Source organism: Pleurodeles waltl, chromosome 3_1, assembly GCF_031143425.1.
Source record: "Pleurodeles waltl isolate 20211129_DDA chromosome 3_1, aPleWal1.hap1.20221129, whole genome shotgun sequence".
Lineage (NCBI taxonomy): Eukaryota > Metazoa > Chordata > Amphibia > Caudata > Salamandridae > Pleurodeles > Pleurodeles waltl.
The window spans coordinates 1,116,255,829-1,116,277,967 of NC_090440.1; the positions used below are offsets into that span (position 1 = coordinate 1,116,255,829).

Sequence of the window (22,139 nt, forward strand, 5' to 3'; positions counted from 1 at the left end):
GAATGCACCCTGTGTAATAGAGGCTTGGATAACCAAGCTCTCTGGGGTGGGGTGCTGTGTCAGAAAGCTTGGGTCCCCTGGAGTAGGATGATCTGCCAGGCAATTGTCCTACTGACAGAATGCCCTGTGCTGGTTTTGGACCAGGTATTCAATAGGACATCCCTGAGGGTTTTATGAAAGGAGAGCATGGGTTCTGAGGAGGAAGCTCCAAGTTGAAGCACCTCTGTCAGGAAGTTAGTCTTGACAGCCACCAAAGCAACTCAAGGTTCAAGACCTTAGCTGCCCTTCTCGCCACCGTGAAATAGGAAGCTCCCTCCTCCCTAGCCATGGTAGGGGGAGAAAGCATGCCAGTATCTGGAGAAGTATCCAGTCTGCAGGCTTCACCAAAGACTGTATGCCTGTCCACAGGGTCTAGGAGCATGTATTCTAAAGGTTCAATGACCCCTGCCATTCCCAACAGTAACCTAGCCCATAATAGCCCATAAGAAAGGGGCTCAGAATCAGACATAGGAGGCAGAGCTCCTGCCATCATTGGAGTTGTACGACACCCGTCCGGCTCCGTGTCTGAGTCAGCAAGAAGAATGGGGGTGGCCCTGCCTGTGGGCGCTGCTGAGAGAATCCGTACCAGTGCCAGGTAAGTTCTTGGTGGTATGACCGAAGTCAGTCGGAACCAAGGCTGATGCCATCTTCGAGGAACCCAAAGGGGCCCTCTCCAACTTTGCGGGGCCTGAAGGCGCTCCAGTGGAATCAGACTGTCCAAACATGAGGCGTATGGCTTCAAAAAACTCCTTGAGTTGGGCAGGGGTCGCTCCGGCCACCCGAAACTCAGGGAGACGGGGAGTCGACCAAGGCACAGGCTCCGCAGAGTGAGGCCAAGAGCATTGACGCTCCCTCGTCTCGTCAGCCGACGAACGAGGAAAAGTCGTAGAACACTTTAACTTCTTATACTTCTTCTTCTTGTGCCTCGACTCGCCCGACTGCCACGAGGACTTGGAGTGAGACCACAACGATTGACGACTCTGCGACAAATCCCAGGACGTTCCTCTCGGCCGGGATATGTCTTGTGGAGTCGAGCGTCGGGCCACCATCAGCTTCTAGGACCTCTCCCACAAAGCCTTTGAATGCATAGCTCGACACTCTGAGAACGACTTCAGGTCGTGGTCGCGCTCCAGGCACCAAAGACACACGAGGCGTCAATCCGTGCCAGACATCGCCCGATGACAGGAACCACAGGGCTTAAACCTGGTCTTCATCAATGACATCCTAGACGCACCAGGAGTTGAAAACTCAAAAAAACTTCAAGAAAAAGCCAGTCAAAAAATGTCTGAGGGATAGCTCTTTTCAGATCTGTGTGTTGGGGTGGCATCTATAGAGGACCCATGACATCATATCCAGCACGGACGATGACAGAGGCAGAGCCGATCGACGCCACATAGCGGCGCCCAACGGTACTGCTCAGGAAATTCAACGGATCAAGTCTGACACCCTGGGGAAATTCGCAGGTAAGGAATCTACGACTAGAAATCTCTATCAGATATGTAGGTTTACACTGTTAGGTACCCTTTGACTTTACACAGAAGATCATTCGTAGGAATCTGCCATGTTTTTTCTAGAAACTCCTTGAATTTCTCTCCAATGCTCAGCTTTTCTTGAATAGCAATAAGCAAGTTCCATTACTTTCCATTTGTGTTGTTTTCCCACATAGCAGGAGGCCTATAATACTTTAGTTAATTTTTCATTCCCGGTGCTGTATAGTAAATTGCAATCTCTGTGCTGTCCAGTCAATTCTGGGGAAAAAATATACAAAAAAGAAAATACCCCAAGTGCATTCACACAAGTATGTTTACGATGCGTGCACTGTAACCACATTTCTATGATACGAACAGTTAGCTGCATTATCAAAAACTCATGTTGCTTTTCAAAAGCATTACAGAATTCATAACCCGTTATCTGCATAGCAGAAGACAAAACAAGAAAAAAAAAAAAGCATTCACCAAGACTAGTGAACCAACAGCCGATTGTTTCTAAGTATTGCTCCTTGCGCTCTGAAAAAAGTAGTGTGAATCTCTGCACCCCTTCCACCCAAACAAAAGTTGTCAGACGAACTTGGAGTATTGCACATGAGTTGCCTTTGTGGCAGGGAAAAAAGCTGTCCATCGTCATACGAAAAAAACTTATGGAAAGGGCTTAACATTTTTTAATAGCCTCTGTGACATTACAAGTGAGGCATGGTGGTTTAGTCATTAAGGAAAACAATAAATAAATAATTAAATATTATATCCACCTATGGAGGGCTCAAAATTATATCCACCTATGGAGGGTCCAAGAAAGGAACACTCAGATCTTTATTTACAACCACTTGTTTCTTTTTTGCTCTGGTCAGCTTTTTAGTAAAATCTGGAGTATATAAAAGTGCTCATGTGGTTCTGGTAAGTACATTTTGTGAAATGCACATAACTTTCAACTCCATTCCTTTAAATAAAATTAAAAAAACAGATTTCAGGGACTAAACTTTATTTGTATTTTTTATACACTTAAAAGACAAAAGATTTAGTGCGAGTCTGATTATTTTAATTGTAAGTTCACATTTCACACTAACTACATTGAGACCCTACTCCAAATGCTGATTGTTTTGAAGAAAGCCAGTTGATACCGTTGTTTATGGAGATCTACTGCCGAGGAAGCGTACGGTTTTCCAAGTGGGCACCATGTGGCTACCAGGCCCCAGGTCATCAGCAATTAACTTCCTTGAGTCAGTTTTGCAGGATGACCCTTTATTTCTCATGCACCACAGTTGTCTAACAAGACAAACAACAAGTATATTTAGCAGGACTGAGTAGTGTGGGCGCATAGGCACTAATCACATGGAGCGCAAGCGACTGTACAGGGATCCCAGTTGGAATTAGGTGAAGCTGTTTTTATAGGAAAAAAGAAGATCATTGTAAAAAGGAATCTATGACAAACAAGAAACCACACATGGTCTGAGTAAAGTAGGCCTTCAAGTGGACACTGTCTACTATTATTAGCGAACAAATACATGAAAACATTGTGTGTGCAACAATCTAAACTTCCCTCCAACTCAGCAAAAGACTAGGTCATTGGAGCACTATCCTCCCCCAACCGTGATTTTTTAAACACATCTTAAATGCTTCTTCCCACTTGGGATCACCACAAACTGTAAACCTAATCTCCATTATGCGCCATCTTGTGGAAACGTTGCTGGAACTTAATAGCTGGAGCTTAGCAGTTCACAACGTTGAAAATAAAACAAAGAATGGAGAAGAAATCTTGATAAAACCAGTAGAAGTTATTATATATCTATATATCTATACAGATATATAATAACTAATTAGAAGAGTTGCCGCATGGGAGGAATTGTAGACCTATTCAAATAAGGTCTTCTTGTCTTCAATATAATTTTTTGTCTTCAAACCTCAACTGAAAGGTGCATTAAATCTGTGTACTGAAGTTCTAACTCTGCGTGTACAACTTTCCGCAAGCAATACTTGCCTTCTTAGAAGTAACAGTGCAGGGAGACCTGATAAATACTGGCCGAACTTAATGAAGATCTGTTATTGTGGTCAAAAGCAGAAATGTAAACAAACATGTCTACATTGCTAAGCAGCTGCATGGTGAAGCAGCCCACAGCTGCTAGCATGAAACCAAACAATATACAAATAAAAAAGTGACTTTGTAGCCGTTACTCCACGACAAGTCGGACAGTATACTCTGATCCAGGCAGGGAACATTGAAGCAGCTTAACCTTCTTTCCTCCTTATATCAGCTCATGGATCATGTAGTAGGGAGGGTGTTCTTCTGGGTGCTGACAATGTCATTCAGTTTCCCCTTAATCTTCAGGAAATGGCGCTTGAACTCCAGACCATCTCCCTGCATAACACAAAAATGGAAGATGTCAAATGAACATAAAACAAACGAAATTAATCGGTTATCAGGCAATTAAATCAACACTGTCTCAGAAAACGTTACAATTGTGAGTACGTATAGTATATTTTGTCCAAACACGGTGTGAAATTAATCGAAAAATAAAATGCCCAGAAACTTAGGGCACTATTTGTTGGCTTCTCCTTTGATGGCCAAAAACATGAGGTGCTAACATTTCACCTACTACCAAGAGTTAAGAGAAGTGTTAAAGATAGTTTGTTAAGTGTCTTCAAGTGGACAAACATCTGAGGATAAAAAGTATGATGATATTGTTTAGAGGTTCACCTCATAGCGGGAAATAGTTTTTCGTATATGCATGATACAAGGTCCTAAAAGATCAAATCTACATTCAAATTTGTATAGGACTTAAATCCAGAGTTCACAAGTGGTTGCGTCACTATACAAGCAGGTCACACTAAGGGGAAAATGGTGTGTTTTTATAAGTTACTTGATTTACCCCTTATTGGGAATCTCCGTTAAGGCTTCAGTATTTCATTCCAGTGTGCCTCACAACCACTGTTGAGAGCTCCATTTCGAAGAACAATGCACATCTTTGTTGGTGAAAAGGATATGGGCCCAACCCCATTCGCAAAGATGTACATCAACCTCAATATCCTTTAAGATCAGTTTTCTTCAGTGCAGTAAAGTTTGAGGAGTTGTTAGGTACATGTTGGCAGAAAGCCCCACAAATAACACTACCACTCCCCTACCTCAGCTTAACTCCTTTTATTGTACGCATGGTATTGAGGAGAAGACACCAAGGAGGAAGGAAACCGCAACAGGCAGCCAAGGTTCAGCCAACCCTTTATCACAAAGTTGCCACTGAAGAGGTTACACAATCTTCAACATAATTGGCTAAAGATATTAGTACTCTTAAAGATAATCAGGAAAAGATATACACATTATCAAGAACTCTAGATGAAATTCATAAGTAATTGTAATAATATAGATAATACATAACAGACAACTACGATTATAGCAATGCATTATGGCACACATTATCTGATTAATGTCAACACTGATGAGGAGAAGCACCAAAATGTTCTCAATTGAATGTAGTTTTAAGGAAAGTGGGACCCTACATGTGTTCTGCCTTGGGTCATAAGAGACTTGTGGGCAGTCTTCAGTGATCAGTCCGTTACCTCCCGGGTGGCCTGATTGGTAGTCTCCTAAGGAGCAGTGGATGGCAGCAGATAAAGCAGGTGCACAGTTGAAGGAGGTAAGGGATTTAATCAAAAAGGGAGGAGAAAAAAAGTTGTGCAAGTGTTGTAGTTAGGAATTTTTCAAGGCATGAGATTAGCTGAATGCTGGAGGAGAAGACATTATTAAGTATGGAGTGAGATTTATGCTGCTGCAGAAGATTTATCCAAAGTCTAGCACATGAAGGTGCCCCAAGGCAAACCAGGGGTCCAAAATGGATCTTTCAGACCCTGTTGATGGGGCCATGGGGCAAGCAGGGGGTACAGGGCCTTAACTTTTTTGAGGTCACTGGCCTCTAATGTCCTGGGTTCCATTCTACTATTGCTCTGTGGACTGGGCCAAGGACAATCGTTTCAGCACTTGACTCTCAGTGGTAGCAATGATAAGTAGTCACAGACTTCTCAGGGGGTAGTGTGAGTGTGCTCAAGCTCAGACTCAACAATTACACCAAAAGCTCAATAACTGATTGACAAACAAGTGCTTCAAGTTCAAGAAAGTAAAGTACTTTATTGCACACTAAAATAGAATACTACACAATATATGCACAATATAATTTTAGTATCTAGGGTGCCGAGGTCAGGCTGCGCCTTTATCTGCTATTCCTCTCCGTTTCCCCCCTTTTTTCTAGTCTACACTGTTCTCCCACAGGACTAAAGCAATAGCACAATTATGACAGATGCTGATCACCCCCTTTATCATAGGTTGTGCTTGCACCGTTCTGTTGCTTAGTTCGTAACCCTTGGTAGATCAGTTTGTTTGAGCAGCTGCCCGGGTCCATCTCCATGCACTTGCTACTTTGTGCTTCTAGGAGAAAAAAAAGCAGGAACCAGCACCTTCATCAGGTTCTCCCGGTTGACTGGAGGCACCTGTACAGAAGACATGCACTTGTTTATGCAATACTCCCATGACTGTAGGCAGTGGTCTCATAAGCAGGGATGGTTTCCCTGCAGAACACCAGTTCACAAACTAAACTTGTATGGAGGTGCTTGGGGATTGGTGCAGCCATGTAAAGGCTGATCTTATCCTGGCAGTGTGGCCACACACAGTCCAATCTCCCAACTAGAAGTGCAGCACCACACAGGTCGATCTCCAACTTGTGTTGCAGGAATGAACTGGCCAATGATTTTTGATACACAAGGCTGCGTCCCGGCCTAAATATTCTATTCTTCTGTCAGCAGAGAGCTGGCATCTAGACGATTTAATAGAGGAATACAGCTCTTCCAAAAAGGGTTAGACTCGGGTGATGTCGCCTCATCTCTGGGACGCTAGTGTAGCCCAATATTCCTCTGAGTATGCCGCGCAGCAATCTATTCCATGGTCATTAAGAACTTGAAACACCAAGTGAGGTTAGATATAGATAGATATATATTTATATTAACAGCAGGAAGGGGATGTGTACACTGCACTTTCAGAACTGGTTTGGGGTGTTTCTCTTTTCAACTGTCCTCTCCAGGATGGTCTCCAGATTCAGCCTTGGCCTAGAGTGATGTTTCTCATAGCATAGCTGTCTCCAGCCTGGAGGACCCACAACAGAGGCACGAAGATGTGTGAGCTTTCTGCATCTGGCTGCCATCAGCAAAAATGAAAGAGTGATCAGGGGAACACTAAAGGGTGGCCTCTCCTAAAGGGCCTCCTTCACGTTGTACAACAGAATTTCGCACTACTTCCCTTCGCCCCTACCATTCAGTAAATGGTAGTACTTCAGGAAGACAAATAAATAATCATTCACTCAGCAACATGCCTGATTCAATTTCTAAGAAGCCTGGTCTCCTCTTCCCTAACATGAGTGCCTAGGTATCCTCCCTCCATCTTCATGAATGTCAGCAACACACTTTCCACTACCTTGGAAAAATACTCACATCATACACAAGAGATGTTAGTTTCTTGGAAGCAGAACTTTACATAAGAGGGCCTCAACTCCAGTGGCACATGTAGAGAGGTCTGGCCACAAATATGGATTCACATAACAATAAGTGCTGTATGCTTAGAAATGTGTGAATGAATTAATGAGTTCACTCTACTGCGGTGATGCAATTGAAAATAAAATGAAAAACACAATATGTAGAGAATTATAAGAAATTTATCAAGAATTATTTAGAGGCTTTTTTATGTGCATACATTCAATTTACACTGGAAACTATGAGTTACAAGGTCTTTGTTATTTATCTAGATGTTCATCTACAGCGTTACAGAAACAATATGTACCTTTGAGAGCCGGAAGTCAACCAGGATCTTCTGGTCCATCTCAACCAGGTTCACTTTGAATATTAGTTTGTTGTTTCGTCTGTCAGTGGTGGATACAGTCACCTTATAAGAAAATAGACAGGCAAGTTAGCAGCTTAATAATACGCTGGTAATAGTTTTTTCACAGAGCCAAGAACCAAGCAATTAATTAGAAAGGGCTTAGTGGGAGCACGCCTTTTTGAGGCACCTGCCAATCAACATTTAGGTTTAGTATTACACACAAAACTGCCTGCGATCAGAAGAAATAAAGGAGGCAAAAATATATTTAAATAACATATCCCAGTAGTCCACAATGCCCTAAGGGACAGCCCAGCTATTAATCATCCCTCAAACAACAAGATAAAGAGGCATTCAAATAAAAAGGCTAGCAAAAAAATAAATAAATAAGATGTCTACCAGGATCTGAAAATTCGGTCCATTTAAACCCAGGCAAAGCAATAGGCACTTCTTAGCTCATCAAGACAAAGAACACTCAAATAAAAATGTGATGAAAATTCCAAAAAGGAGTAATATCTTGATTGTGAGCTATAGTGTTCGTATACTCCTACAGCATAGGATTCGGCGCTTGTTCTGAAAGTAGCAGTATGGGACAGACAGAATAAGTTACTTACCTTTGGTGGCGAACGTTCTGGTGGATACTCTACCAACTGCAGATTCCTCACCTGGTGAGTATTGCCCAGGTGTCAGGCTGGATGCAAATAACACCCCAGCTCACCCATAGGTGGCATTGTGCAGCCCTGCATCATTTCATTCAGCTCCGGAAGGGACGCGCTGAGCTGCTTATAAGCGCCAATCATTTGCATTCATGTCAGTTGCTTTCTTAGGTTGTTGGCGCCGTCAGACAGAGACTATTGGGAGACTGGCATGACCAGTGTGCAGATATCTAGACTGGGACCTTTTTAGATGGAATAGAGCCTAGTTCACAGTACCGGATAGTGAGTGGGTTGGTAAGTATTTACAGTTAGAGAATCTACCAGAAAGATTATTACCAAAGAGAAGTAGCTTGTTCTTCTGACGCATAGTCTGAACCGCAGATTCCTCAACTTGTCAACAGATACCATAGCAGTACCTCCCAAGGTGGTGGGTATGTCAACTGGCTCATAACAAAAAGTCCTGAAAGACCAGTCAGGCAAAATGTCCTCCTTACACACCAGACTGTCAAGGCAGTAGTGGTTCATGAATCTATAAATCTACACCCACGTAGCCACCTGCAAATGTTTAGCTCAGGTACTCCATGTCCTAAAACAGTGGTAGCAGCCTTGGCTTTGGAAGAATGGATAAGTAATCGTTCTGAAGGCTGCTTCTTTGCCAGGGCATAGCAAACCTTGATGCAGAGACCAATCCATTGGGAGAAGGGCTGCTTTTGCGCTGCTTTACCCTTTTATGTGCCAGAGAAACCGACAAATAGCGGATCATTCATCAGATGTTTTTGTGGTGTAAAATGTCAGTGGTTCAGAAGGGGTGCACATCACAAAAGTGATAACTAAATTCAAGTCCCACTAGGGCATCACAAAAGGCTTTGGTGGAAATAAATGTTGCAAATCTCTCAAAAACCCTTAGAGTAGAGAAGTAGCATTTAGCAGAGCCTTAAGCAAATTCTTGCTAGGCCAAGGACAAAATGAACAGCATAAAAATTAGACAACTTGGGCTGATTTGTCAGGAGCAACACCAAGTCACAACCATATCCTAACAACGTGTGTACACCAATTTTGTAGAGCCCCCTCTGGCTGTCAAGATGACATCAACAACTTAATGTAAGGAGAAAGGTCAAAAGAGGCCAAATTCCACAGGTCAATCCCCAAGCATAGAGATGCAAGTTGTGCAGGTTCGACTGCAGTACCATGGCCTACTGCTGCAAAGGAAGATGCTTCTGAAGTGGCATCTTGATGAGAGGACAGATGCTCATGTGAAGGAGTTCAGGTACTACACCGTTCTGTCCCAATCCGGCAGCACTAGGATGACTTGAACCTGGTCGTTCAAGGCCTTCTTCAGAACTCTTGGTTGGAAAGGCAGAGGCTGAGATCTAGGTTAGAGGCTGAAACATAAGGATCATTGCCTGAATGCTCAAGACACTCTGCTCCAGGGTAAAGGCACACAATTTTGCAGTATAATGGGACAGTATCCTGGGTCAGGTCTGAATTCAGCAAGTTGATAGTGAACCCCAACCATGTTGGGAGGTTTGCTGTTGACTGGAATTGGTTGATGAGTCCCCGAGGTAAGCCTGCTTTCAACACTCAGTTGTCAAGGTAGGGGAACACTCGTAGCCAAGACCTCTGAAGGTGTGCTGTAACCACCACCAACACGTTTGTGAAAACCCAAGGAGTAATGGGAAGGCTAAAAAGGGAGCAATGTAAAACATAAATGTACCATGTCCACTGTGAACCATAGACAGCACCTGTGGGCCTGCAGGACCTGGATATGGAAATATATGTTCTGAAGGTCCAATGCCACAATTCAGTCTCTGGGGCACAGGGCAGACATGACCTTCCCTAACCTGGGTTAAAAGGTCTTGCACTTCCTGCTGCAAGTCAGGTGGTCCTCCTTCAGTTGCCCTAAAGGTGATGGAAGGTGCATTTCAGTGGCCGAAATGAAAAGGTGTAGCCCTGATGTACAAATTGAAAAAGACTCCCCTGTCTGAAGTGATGGTTTGCAACTTTTGACGAAAATATTAGATCCTGGCTCTGACAGGGTGGCTGTGTACTGGCAAGGACACACTAAAGCAGCTTTGCGGCTGTGTGTGCTGAAGGGGCAGGAAACTCAATTGCTTGCTGTCCCTGCTGTCTTGGGCGTTGTCTCTGTGTGCCACGCCCTTGGCCACGAAAGGGCTAGAAGGCCTGCTGGGCTGGTGGAGGGGGCGAATGCAGACGAAACTGAAACCCAGGCCATAGCCAAGAAGGAAAAATTACTTACCTTTAGGAATGATCTTTCTAGTGGGCACCCTACTTGCAGATTCCTCCTCTTTCAAACATCCACAGAATTTAACTGAACCCAGAAACTTTCCAATAGCTCTCAAAGCTGTTAGGGGACGCTGGCTCTAATTCAGTATTGGAAGTTGTGTCCATGTGACACCATTAAAGCCATAAAGCCTCGTCTCCATATTGATGTCTATTTCCCATTTTTAACGCACCTTCAAGGCAGACAGATGAGAATAACATCATATAGACAGGTGCAGTTTGAGACATGGAATAGGGACCTTTTTAAGAGGATGTACTTACTATGTCAAGCTTCATGGGCCATCCTATCAGATCTCATTTGGGGGCTGGCAGGAAGAGGGCTGGACTCCATTGAACAAAATGACCGGGAAATGCTGAGACCGGTATGTACGCATGGCAAGGGCCTGGCTCCACTTATGCTACCCAGCTGCCTCTCTGGTCTCTGCCAGCCGTAGTTGAGCGAGTTGTGCTGCGGACTTCTATGCAAAGGCTATCAGGCAAACCTTTCAGGCCTTGTGTGACGAGTATAGTGTGTCGCCAGGGCCTCACCACATCAAAACCCCTGCAGGCCATACTGTCACATGGTGACTCCAAGAAAGCGATAATTTTGGATGAAGCTGTACACTCGCAGAGGTACGAGACACAGCTGACAAGCAGGAAAAGGTGGGCTGTAGCATTACACATGGAAGTAACTGACAAACAATGAGCAGGAGCGGATCAACAGGTGATGTAAATCTCCAGGAACCCCTCAATTTTGACACACAAAATTAAATTACAGCTACCCAACACCACATCAAATTTGCAGCATGTTCCTGGGGGTGTCCGTGGAATGCCCCAATGTCACGCACCAGATGCTGCCTTCATGCACATGGTCTGCGAATGTGGCTTGGTTGGGGATCACAACATTCATATCCAACAGCGTAGGCCGCACAGTTCCACCCACACGGAGTTCTGCCCGTTAGTCATATGTCAAGTTCTAAGGGTGAACAAGCTCATCTGTAGGTCCCTTGATTTAGCACTGGTGCTTTTTAAGTGACAGCAATATTGTGGAAGGCTGCTGCAGCAGGGCTGGCTAAGGGAGCTTTTTAAATGGGCCAAGGCAAAATTAGATGTCATCAAATGGGCCTGGCTACACAGTGGGAGGGGCCTGATAGCCACTTAATAGGAAACATTTGTCCTGAACCTGGAAGCCAAGAATGATGAAAGACTGCCCTAAGAGGAGGGCCAATAGGACACGTCCTAGTACCTGTAAGTTGTATTAAATTTATTAGATTTTGCCATAGCCTACAAGCTGTACACATTACACAGAAGGGAGGGTCATGCGCATTAAGAGTTCTAGTGTTTGTTGAGTTTCGCCTCTCAATGTTGTTACCCTGCTGCTTCATTTTAGGAAGCTAGTGATGATGCATAAAGGTCCGCAACTCTAGCATGATTGGTTTGGGGGATTCACCCAATCTTGTTTTCTTTTTTTAAAGGTTTAAATGCCAATAAAGAAATTGAAAAAAAACTGAGGATGTACCTACTAACTAGTCTTAAAACAGTGAGGCAGGTGGTCGGTGAGGAATTTGAAGGTAAAAAGAGTATACACCATGTACGAAGCTGGCTCTTTAAATGGTATACCAAAATGAGGTACACAGTGCAAAGAGTCCAGGGGTTCCCTTATAAGTGGGCAGGGGCTTGCTCTAGCAATCCCAGGGTGCTCTCCTGGAGAGTAGTGTGGTCGAGCAGCCTTAGGCTTATCAGAAAGGAGTGTTAGACATCTGCGGCATGCACACAACTCAATAAGGAGATCCACGCCAAATTATAAAAAATAACACTTATCTTTATATAATTTTAGGCACCAAGATCATCATGATCAGATAAGAACGTTTCGAGTTACGAATTTTTACAGGTTTGAAAGAACACTTTGCAATAGTGCAATTTCAGAAGTAGTAATGTTATCCTATGGAGGAAAGGCATTGACTGCATACAGGTTCTTTACAGCGACTTACAGTGTCAAACCTCCTGACTTAAGGTGAGTATGGGGCCCGGACCAAGGCAGCAACAACAGGTCAATTCGTGATGCACTGGGGCATCCAGGTGCAGAGGTGCTTTTCAGCGTCAGATGCCCTAACGTTATCCTATGGAAAAAGGAACATATACTGCATTCAGGCACTTAGCAACGACTTACAGGACTGTTCTTTTGGAGTTAAGGTAAGTATAGGGCAAGGTCCAAGGAGGCGCTAACAGGTCACTTGGGGAGACACTGTGATGTCCGGGTGTAGAGATGCTTTTCAGCATCCGGTGCCCTAAAGTTATCCTATGGGAAAAGGAACATATAGTGCATTCAGGCACTTAGCAACAACTCACAGGACTGTTTTACAGAGTTAAAGTAAATATAAAGGAAGGTCCACCGCAGCATCAACAGGTCACTTAGGGAGGCACTGGGGCGTCCAGGTACAGAGGTGCTTTTTAGCGTTGGTGCCCTAATGTTATCCTATGGGAAACGGTCCAGTTAGAAAGATGCTGCAAGCTGGGACCAGTCCGGCTGAACCAACCAGGGGACCCAGGTCTCACGATACTTGGTATGTAGGGACACCTTTGGTCCCTCTCCTCCTCGGGCCAGGGCAGCCGAGTTCAGAGATGCCCTGAGGCATCATGTTTTTGTCATATGGTCACTCGTAGAAGAGGTGGGGGGGCCTGCACAAAGTGGCTGCACACGGCATTGGGAAGTCCACAGCTGGCAAACTCAAGGTGGGCTTCCGTCTTTGGAGGGTCAGGGGACCACGCTGGCATGGGTGCAGTGGTGGTTTTCGGTGTAGGGTTTTGGCGGTCCGTAGTCCTCGCAATTCTTCTGATGCAGAGGAGCAGCTACGCTACTCCACAGGAGTTTCTGGGTCTTGGACGAAGGCTGGCAGTCCTCCCAGGCTTTTGGAGGCACAAGCAGTTGCTGGACAAGTTGTCTTTGGTGCAATTGTTGAGGACAGCAAGCAGGTTGGCAGGGCTGGGGCAAGTTAGCTGCTGGTCTTTTGCTTTTTCTACTCATCAGGTCCGTCTTCTTCTTTCAGGTCATCAGGCTCTGATTTTCTAGTGCCAGGGGCTTCCCGATATACTGAATTTAGGAGTTTTAGGGGCATATAGGGTAGTATAGGGTAGTAACCAATGGACTATTTACCCCAGTGGTCACTACGCCCCCTATAGGACCACTTCCTGTGGGAACAGTACACCCCAGAGTTCCTAATTCTGCCATCACCAAGATGGCAGACTTTCAAACTTTGTGTCCACATCGGGTAGCTCACTTAAGGGGTGGAATTGATCTGAAGGTGGACATACCTCTCTGACTACTATTTTTCCCACCAGTTCAGGCACCAAATGGGGGGGCATCTCCTCATCTCTGAAGGAAGTCTGATTCGCATACCAAAGGTGGTGGGCTCTTTGAAGTCCTCGGGGACCCACTTTAGTACCCGTGCCAGAGGTACCTGGAGTACCATTTACTAGTGACTTATAGGGATGCCAAAGGGGTTACCAATTGGGGGAACAATTGTGCATTTTTGGGGCAGAATACTGGCACTGGGGACCTGGCTAGCAGGAACGCAGTGCACTTCAGTCAAAGTTGTATCAAATACTAGGAAAAATGTTGGGGGGGGGGGGGGGAGCAGGAGAAGGACTACAACAACAAAATTCCAGTCTCCTACACGCCAGAAAGATAGTTACCAAAAGCAATTAACTTTTTATCTGATGGATACTTCCACCAGCAGATTTCTCACCTTTAGAATAGATTCCCCAAGCAGTAACCAACCATGAGATGGGTGTATGGCTGGTTATGCCAAAAAACAAATCCTGAAGGGCTGAGCATCTGAAGTGGCTTTCCCTACACACTTCTGAGTCCGAGGATTATTGCTCTGCAAAGAGTAAATAGAAGCCCATGTTACAGCCATGCAAAATTCTACCACTTGTACTCCTCTTGTCAGTGCAGAGGTAAATGGCTTGGCTCTAGTAAAGTGAGCCCTTATGGGTTCTGGCAGTGTGTCTCAAGGCACATAAAATGACATCCATCACTTCAGGAAGTAATGAAAATGAATTAAGGTTACACCAATTAACCTCTAGGCACAAGAGGTCAACCCTACGAAGGAGACAGAGCAGAGGGCATAGGGAGAGATGAACCAGGTCCACATTACACACTCTTCCTGGTCAGTCCGGGGCTGTCAGAATGACTTGAAACCTGTTGCAGCGGGTCTTTCTCAAGACCCAAGGAACCAAGGGTACGGGAGAAAATAGTAAAGATCCGCCTCAAGTGAAACACGTCCCCAGCGCCCTCTAAAACGAATATGGGAGGGCACACAAAATAAAAAAATAAAAATCAACAGTGAGTGCTCTCGTGGGTGGCAAAGAGCAGTTACCCAAACGCAGAAGATGTGTTGGACTACCTCAAGATGTTGGCGCCACTTGTGATCAGCAAGATGACACCAGCTGAGACTGTCCTCTTGGAGTACACTGACTAGGTTGTTGGCTCTCTGCCACATCTGATAGTCCAGAGCCTAGGACCAGTTTTTCTGAAAAATAAACCGGTCAGGCCTAACCCTGCCTTTTTAGTATTAGTAAGTCACCACTAAAGTAGGCCCCAAATGCTCACGATGCAAGATGCATGGTATTTACAAACTAGGACATGACTATTTAAGATTTCCACCCAGTGAAAAATGTCCCAAGTCATTTTTCACTGTGGCAAGGCTGGTTCTCCCATAGTAAAAATGGGTTACATTATAGCCATTTATAATGTATAACTTAAGTTTGGGAATAGTTAAAACAATGGTTCAAAAACTCTAATTATTAGGAACCTATATTACAATTTAATGGTAAAGTCAGATTTTAAATTACTATTTTGAAAACGTCACTTTTAGAAAGTTGGTATTTTCCTGCATAAAGCCTATAGTAGCCTTTTCGAAGATAATTCCCAATTGTCACCTGGCAGACTGCTGGGCGGTGTGAATTGCTCTCAGGAAAGGGAACGGAAGAGCCTTGGCTGGGAGAAGATGTGACCTCCTACTGACAGGGTGGCCTGGTAGATGTGGACTCTAACTGGACAATCTACAAAGGAGGCGCCCCTGTCACAGGAAGATGTAAATCACACCTAGGCCTGCCATTGTCTAAGTAGCCAGAGTGGCATCAATCCCAGTAGAAGGAAAACCTGACCTGGAATTGGTTATGCAGGAGGAGTTTCTCATTTCCCTAGACATAACTCAGCGGTGTACCTATAGCTCTGACCCAGGAAAGAACATTTTTCACATCTTTGATTTGGGCAGAGAGGTGCACTGTGAGATTATTTAATAGCAAACCCCCAGGAAGTGATTTAACACCGAGGAGAGTCGCCTGTGAGAATGTTACCCCTATTGGTTAGGGAGTCATACCCACCAACATTCTAGTGCCAGGCATAACATTTAACACCTATGTTGAAAACAAAAGACGGACTGACCCAGCTGTTTTTACCTGTGAAGAGAAATCCCAATGGCTGGCCCTGCTTCCACTTCTAAACCAGGACAGAAAAGTAGACTCCAAGGCCAAGTTGGCTAGCCTTCTGTTAAGCTCCAGGAACAGAAAAGCTGCAAGAAGCCTGCATCAAAGAAGAGCTGATCAGTCCTAAATGAATTTGCCCTGGACCCTGCTGGTGGCTTCTGAAAGATTGAGTCTTAGCTCACAAAGTAGTGCCCAGAAGATCCTGAAGCCTTGGCTCTCTCCCCCTCAAGTTTGAAAAAGTAGACTTTTTCATAAAAGAACCAGAGGCCACCATGGATCACTGCCGAACCACAGCTGCAGTCGTTCCTGAAAGCTGTGTGACTTTCAGACAAGCCTCTAATTCTAAAATAGAGGATTTCACTGGAGCATCACCCCACCACTGTCAAGCCTTCCGTCAGAGCCAGTCGGCAACCCGCCACGCAGAGAAAATTCCTCCAGAAAAAAATAATATATCAGAAGATATACCATCACGGTCGGCCTTAACTTTTGACTTGCGCGACCAAATATCGGCGGTTGGTGCTCTGCACATTTTGGTGCTAGAAAAACTCTAAACCTCCTAAAAAAATCATACAACTAATCCTATTTTTCTCTTCTTGGTTTTCTAGACCGTATGATCACTAAAATGATTACTATTTTTATAAATAGGAGCAGGAGATTTCTAGTGCTGTGTTTTTGATTTATTAACTGTTTGGGTATACTGGTTTCTTTTGAGTGGACTCTGAATTATCTGTGCCACAGTACTGAACTTTGTCTTAAATTAAAGTGACATGACTGGATACAGAACAGTGACATTATTACTTGGTTGGGTCTCAATAGCACCCCAACTAATAATCCACTTTCTGATAAGAACCCATAAATTTCTTAAAGTGATGGTAATCCCTCAGTTGCATCTGTAGTCCCAGGGATTCTGCTGTTCGCTTATTTCTTTAAATTTGTCTAAGGTGGGATCGGCCTTTGCCCAAAGAGGTGTGAAAATTTCAAAAGACAGGGCCATAAGCGTTGCCTGGACATCTGAAGAAAATGCTCAATTTCTCAGCCATGCATGGATCTCAAGAGAAAAAGACATCACATACGTTTCTCCGTGTCCAGACCAGTGAGGATTACTTGTATATCTGTGTAAAGAAATGGCTCCCTGTTGCAGTTACCCCCCACTTTTTGCCTGATACTGATGCTGACTTGACTGAGAAGTGTGCTGGGACCCTGCTAACCAGGCCCCAGCACCAGTGTTCTTTCACCTAAAATGTACCATTGTTTCCACAATTGGCACACCCTGGCATCCAGATAAGTCCCTTGTAACTGGTACCTCTGGTACCAAGGGCCCTGATGCCAGGGAAGGTCTCTAAGGGCTGCAGCATGTCTTATGCCACCCTAGGGACCCCTCACTCAGCACAGACACACTGCTTGCCAGCTTGTGTGTGCTGGTGGGGAGAAAATGACTAAGTCGACATGGCACTCCCCTCAGGGTGCCATGCCAACCTCCCACTGCCTGTGGCATAGGTAAGTCACCCCTCTAGTAGGCCTTACAGCCCTAAGGCAGGGTGCACTATACCACAGGTGAGGGCATATGTGCATGAGCACTATGCCCCTACAGTGTCTAAGCAAAACCTTAGACATTGTAAGTGCAGGGTAGCCATAAGAGTATATGGGCTGGGAGTCTGTCAAAAACGAACTCCACAGCTCCATAATGGCTACACTGAATACTGGGAAGTTTAGTATCAAACTTCTCAGAATAATAAACCCACACTGATGCCAGTGTTGGATTTATTAAAAAATGCACACAGAGGGCATCTTAGAGATACCCCCTGTATTTTACCCAATTGTTCAGTGCAGGACTGACTGGTCTGTGCCAGCCTGCTGCTGAGAGACGAGTGTCTGACCTCATGCGGTGAGAGCCTTTGTGCTCTCTGAGGACAGAAACAAAGCCTGCTCTGGGTGGAGGTGCTTCACACCTCCCCCCTGCAGGAACTGTAACACCTAGCAGTGAGCTTCAAAGGCTCAAGCTTCGTGTTACAATGCCCCAGGGCACTCCAGCTAGTGGAGATGCCCGCCTCCTGGACCCAGCCCCCACTTTTGGCGGCAAGTCCAGGAGAGATAATGAGAAAAACAAGGAGGAGTCACTGGCCAGTCAGGACAGCCCCTAAGGTGTCCTGAGCTGAGGTGACTCTGACTTTTAGAAATCCTCCATCTTGTAGAAGGAGGATTCCCCCAATAGGGATAGGAATGTGACCCCCTCCCCTTGGGAGGAGGCACAAAGAGGGTGTATCCACCCTCAGGGCTAGTAGCCATTGGCTACTAACCCCCCAGACCTAAACACGCCCTTAAATTTAGTATTTAAGGGCTACCCTGAACCCTAGAAAATTAGATTCCTGCAACAACAAGAAGAAGGACTGCCTAGCTGAAAACCCCTGCAGAGGAAGACCAGAAGACAACAACTGCCTTGGCTCCAGAAACTCACCGGCCTGTCTCCTGCCTTCCAAAGAACTCTGCTCCAGCGACGCCTTCCAAAGGGACCAGCGACCTCTGAATCCTCTGAGGACTGCCCTGCTTCGACGACGACAAGAAACTCCCGAGGACAGCGGACCTGCTCCAAAAAGACTGCAACTTTGTTTCAAGAAGCAGCTTTAAAGAACCCTGCAACTCCCCGCAAGAAGCGTGAGACTTGCAACACTGCACCCGGCGACCCCGACTCGGCTGGTGGAGAACCAACACCTCAGGGAGGACCCCCGGACTACTCTACGACTGTGAGTACCAAAACCTGTCCCCCCTGAGCCCCCACAGCGCCGCCTGCAGAGGGAATCCCGAGGCTTCCCCTGACCACGACTCTCTGAAACCTAAGTCCCGACGCCTGGAAAAGACCCTGCACCCGCAGCCCCCAGGACCTGAAGGACCGGACTTTCACTGCAGAAGTGACCCCCAGGAGTCCCTCTCCCTTGTCCAAGTGGAGGTTTCCCCGAGGAAGCCCCCCCTTGCCTGCCTGCAGCGCTAAAGAGATCCCTTGATCTCTCATAGACTAACATTGAAAACCCGACGCTTGTTTCTACACTGCACCCGGCCGCCCCCGCGCTGCTGAGGGTGAAATTTCTGTGTGGGCTTGTGTCCCCCCCGGTGCCCTACAAAACCCCCCTGGTCTGCCCTCCGAAGACGCGGGTACTTACCTGCAAGCAGACCGGAACCGGGGCACCCCCTTCTCTCCATTATAGCCTATGCGTTTTGGGCACCACTTTGAACTCTGCACCTGACCGGCCCTGAGCTGCTGGTGTGGTGACTTCGGGGTTGCTCTGAACCCCCAACGGTGGGCTACCTTGGACCAAGAACTGAACCCTGTAAGTGTCTTACTTACCTGGTAAAACTAACAAAAACTTACCTCCCCCAGGAACTGTGAAAATTGCACGAAGTGTCCACTTTTGAAATAGCTATTTGTGAATAACTTGAAAAGTATACATGCAATTGAAATGATTCAAAGTTCCTAATGTACTTACCTGCAATACCTTTCAAACAAGATATTACATGTTAAATTTGAACCTGTGGTTCTTAAAATAAACTAAGAAAAGATATTTTTCTATAACAAAACCTATTGGCTGGATTTGTCTCTGAGTGTGTGTACCTCATTTATTGTCTATGTGTATGTACAACAAATGCTTAACACTACTCCTTGGATAAGCCTACTGCTCGACCACACTACCACAAAATAGAGCATTAGTATTATCTCTTTTTACCACTATTTTACCTCTAAGGGGAACCCTTGGACTCTGTGCATGCTATTCCTTACTTTGAAATAGCACATACAGAGCCAACTTCCTACATTGGTGGATCAGCGGTGGGGTACAAGACTTTGCATTTGCTGGACTACTCAGCCAATACCTGATCACACGACAAATTCCAAAATTGTCATTAGAAATAGATTTTTGCAATTTGAAAAGTTTTCTAAATTCTTAAAGTCCTGCTAGGGCCTTGTGTTAGTCCCTGTTAGCATTTCTGTTAGAGTTTAAAAGTTTGTTAAAAGTTTGAATTAGATTCTAGAACTAGTTTTAGTTTCTTAAAAAGTATTCCAACTTTTAGAAGCATAATGTTTAGTACAGATGTGAAAGTGGTGGAACTCGACACCACACCTTACCTCCATCTTAAGATGAGGGAGCTAAGGTCACTCTGTAAAATAAAGAAAATAACAATGGGCCCCAGACCTTCCAAACTACAGCTCCAGGAGCTGTTGGCAGAGTTTGCAAAGGCCAACCCCTCTGAGGATGGCAACACAGAGGATGAAGATAGTGACTTGGAGGAAAATTCCCCCCTACCAGTCCTATTTAGGGAGAGCAGGGCCTCTCAAGCCCTGACTCCACAAATAATAGTCAGAGATGCTGGTTCCCTCACAGGAGGGACCAACAACTCTGAAATCACTGAGGATAACTCCAGTGAAGAGGACATCCAGTTAGCCAGGATGGCCAAAAGATTGGCTTTGGAAAGACAGATCCTAGCCATAGAAAGGGAAAGAAAAGAGATGGGCCTAGGACCCATCAATGGTGGCAGCAACATAAATAGGGTCAGAGATTCTCCTGACATGTTGAAAATCCCCAAAGGGATTGTAACAAAATATGAAGATGGTGATGACATCACCAAATGGTTCACAGCTTTTGAGAGGGCTTGTGTAACCAGAAAAGTGAACAAATCTCACTGGGGTGCTCTCCTTTGGGAAATGTTCACAGGAAAGTGTAGGGATAGACTCCTCACACTCTCTAAAAAAGATGCAGAATCTTATGACCTCATGAAGGGTACACTGATTGAGGGCTTTGGATTCTCCACTGAGGAGTATAGAATTAGATTCAGGGGGGCTCAAAAATCCTCGAGCCAGACCTGGGTTGATTATGTTGACTACTCAGTGAAAACACTGGATGGTTGGGTAACTGGAAATGAAGTGTATGACTATGTTGGGCTTTATAATTTGTTTATGAAAGAACACATTTTAAGTAACTGCTTCAATGAAAAGTTGCATCAGTATCTGGTAGACCTAGGTCCAATTTCTCCCAAAGAATTGGGAAAGAAGGCAGACCACTGGGTCAAGACTAGGGTAACCAAAACTTCCACTGGGGGTGACCAAAAGAAAGGGGTTACAAAGCCTCCCCAGGAGAAAGTGGGTGACACTAGAAACAAAGAAAAAGAGTCCCCTGTAGGCCCCCAAAAACCAGACCAGGTGGGTGGGCCCAGAGACACAACCCAAAACAAAGGTGGGTACCAGGGTAAGAACTGGGATGCCACTAAGGCATGGTGCCATAACTGTAGACAGACAGGGCACCACACCAAGGACACTTCTTGTCCCAAAAACAAACCCCCTAGCAAAATCCCAGGGGTAACCAGTGTAGCCATTGGGGATGACTCCTCAGATGAGGAGGTCTTCATAGCTTTCAACTGGAAAATGGGCCCAACAGGTGAGTTGGAGATTCCAGAGGGAAGTAGACACTTCCACCACCTACAGGTGAATGGAATCCCAGCCACTGCCCTGAGAGACACTTGTGCCAGTCACACTATTGTGCATGACAGGCTGGTGTTCTCAAACCAGTACATCCCAGGTGAGATGGCCAGAGTAAGAGTTAGCCCAGACAGGGTCACTGATAGGCCTGTGGCTTTTGTGCCCATAGAAGTGGGTGGGACTTTTAGCTGGAGAAGGGTGGTAGTCAGTACAGACCTCCCCCTTGATTGTCTCCTTGGAAATGACTACCCAGAGGTTAGTCAGAGCCTAAGAGAAGAACTGGTCCAGGGCCAGTCCTCTCCCAAGGATTCTGGAGTGCCTGCCTCTGCAGTAAATGCAAGTAGGCCACAGAAGAAAAAGAAAAGGAAACAGAGTAGGAAAGGTGGACAACCTTTAGCCAAGGTTCCAGCAAGCCAAGGAGATTCTGCTCCAGTAGAGGAGAACTCCAGAAGTGGCTCTGATAAAGTCCAACCTGACCCACAAGAAGTCCTGGCTAGTCAGGCAACTGTTAAGCCTGAGTGGGTGGCTCCTCAGCTAACAGAAGAAAGAGTGGAAGAAGGGTGTTTACTACAAGATGTGGTAACCCCCCACTCAAATACAGCAGACAGGCACCCTGAACCCAAAGAAGCCTGTAACTTAGCCCCTTCCCTTGTAGGTGAAGAGCTAAAGGTGTGGTTCTGGGCACTGACAGCTGTCAGTGGCCTCTGCTGGGTGTTAGCCTTTATGGCTGCACTATCCTTGGCATGGTGGTCTGACCCCATGCCAAATAACAAGTTAGGCCCCCTGACCCTGTTGGTCATGGTGGGGTTACTCCAGCTCTGGGTAACCTCTTTGGGTAAGCTAGGGGTGACCCTGGCTAAAATAAGATT

At 45.5% G+C, this 22,139-nt stretch overlaps 1 protein-coding gene across 2 annotated transcripts in view; it reads right to left on the minus strand.

The window, feature by feature from the left end:
* Window positions 1–2,497: 2,497 nt before the first annotated feature.
* CHEK1 (checkpoint kinase 1) overlaps window positions 2,498–22,139 on the minus strand; it is a 129,447-nt gene continuing 109,805 nt past the window's right edge. For both annotated transcript variants that reach the window (XM_069224403.1, XM_069224402.1), the window contains 2 exons: window positions 7,348–7,449; window positions 2,498–3,888 (listed from right to left, as the gene is read on the minus strand). In XM_069224403.1, the coding sequence (XP_069080504.1) occupies window positions 3,793–3,888; window positions 7,348–7,449 (198 nt within the window). In that variant the 3' untranslated portion in view covers window positions 2,498–3,792. The remainder of the gene's footprint in view (window positions 3,889–7,347; window positions 7,450–22,139) is intronic.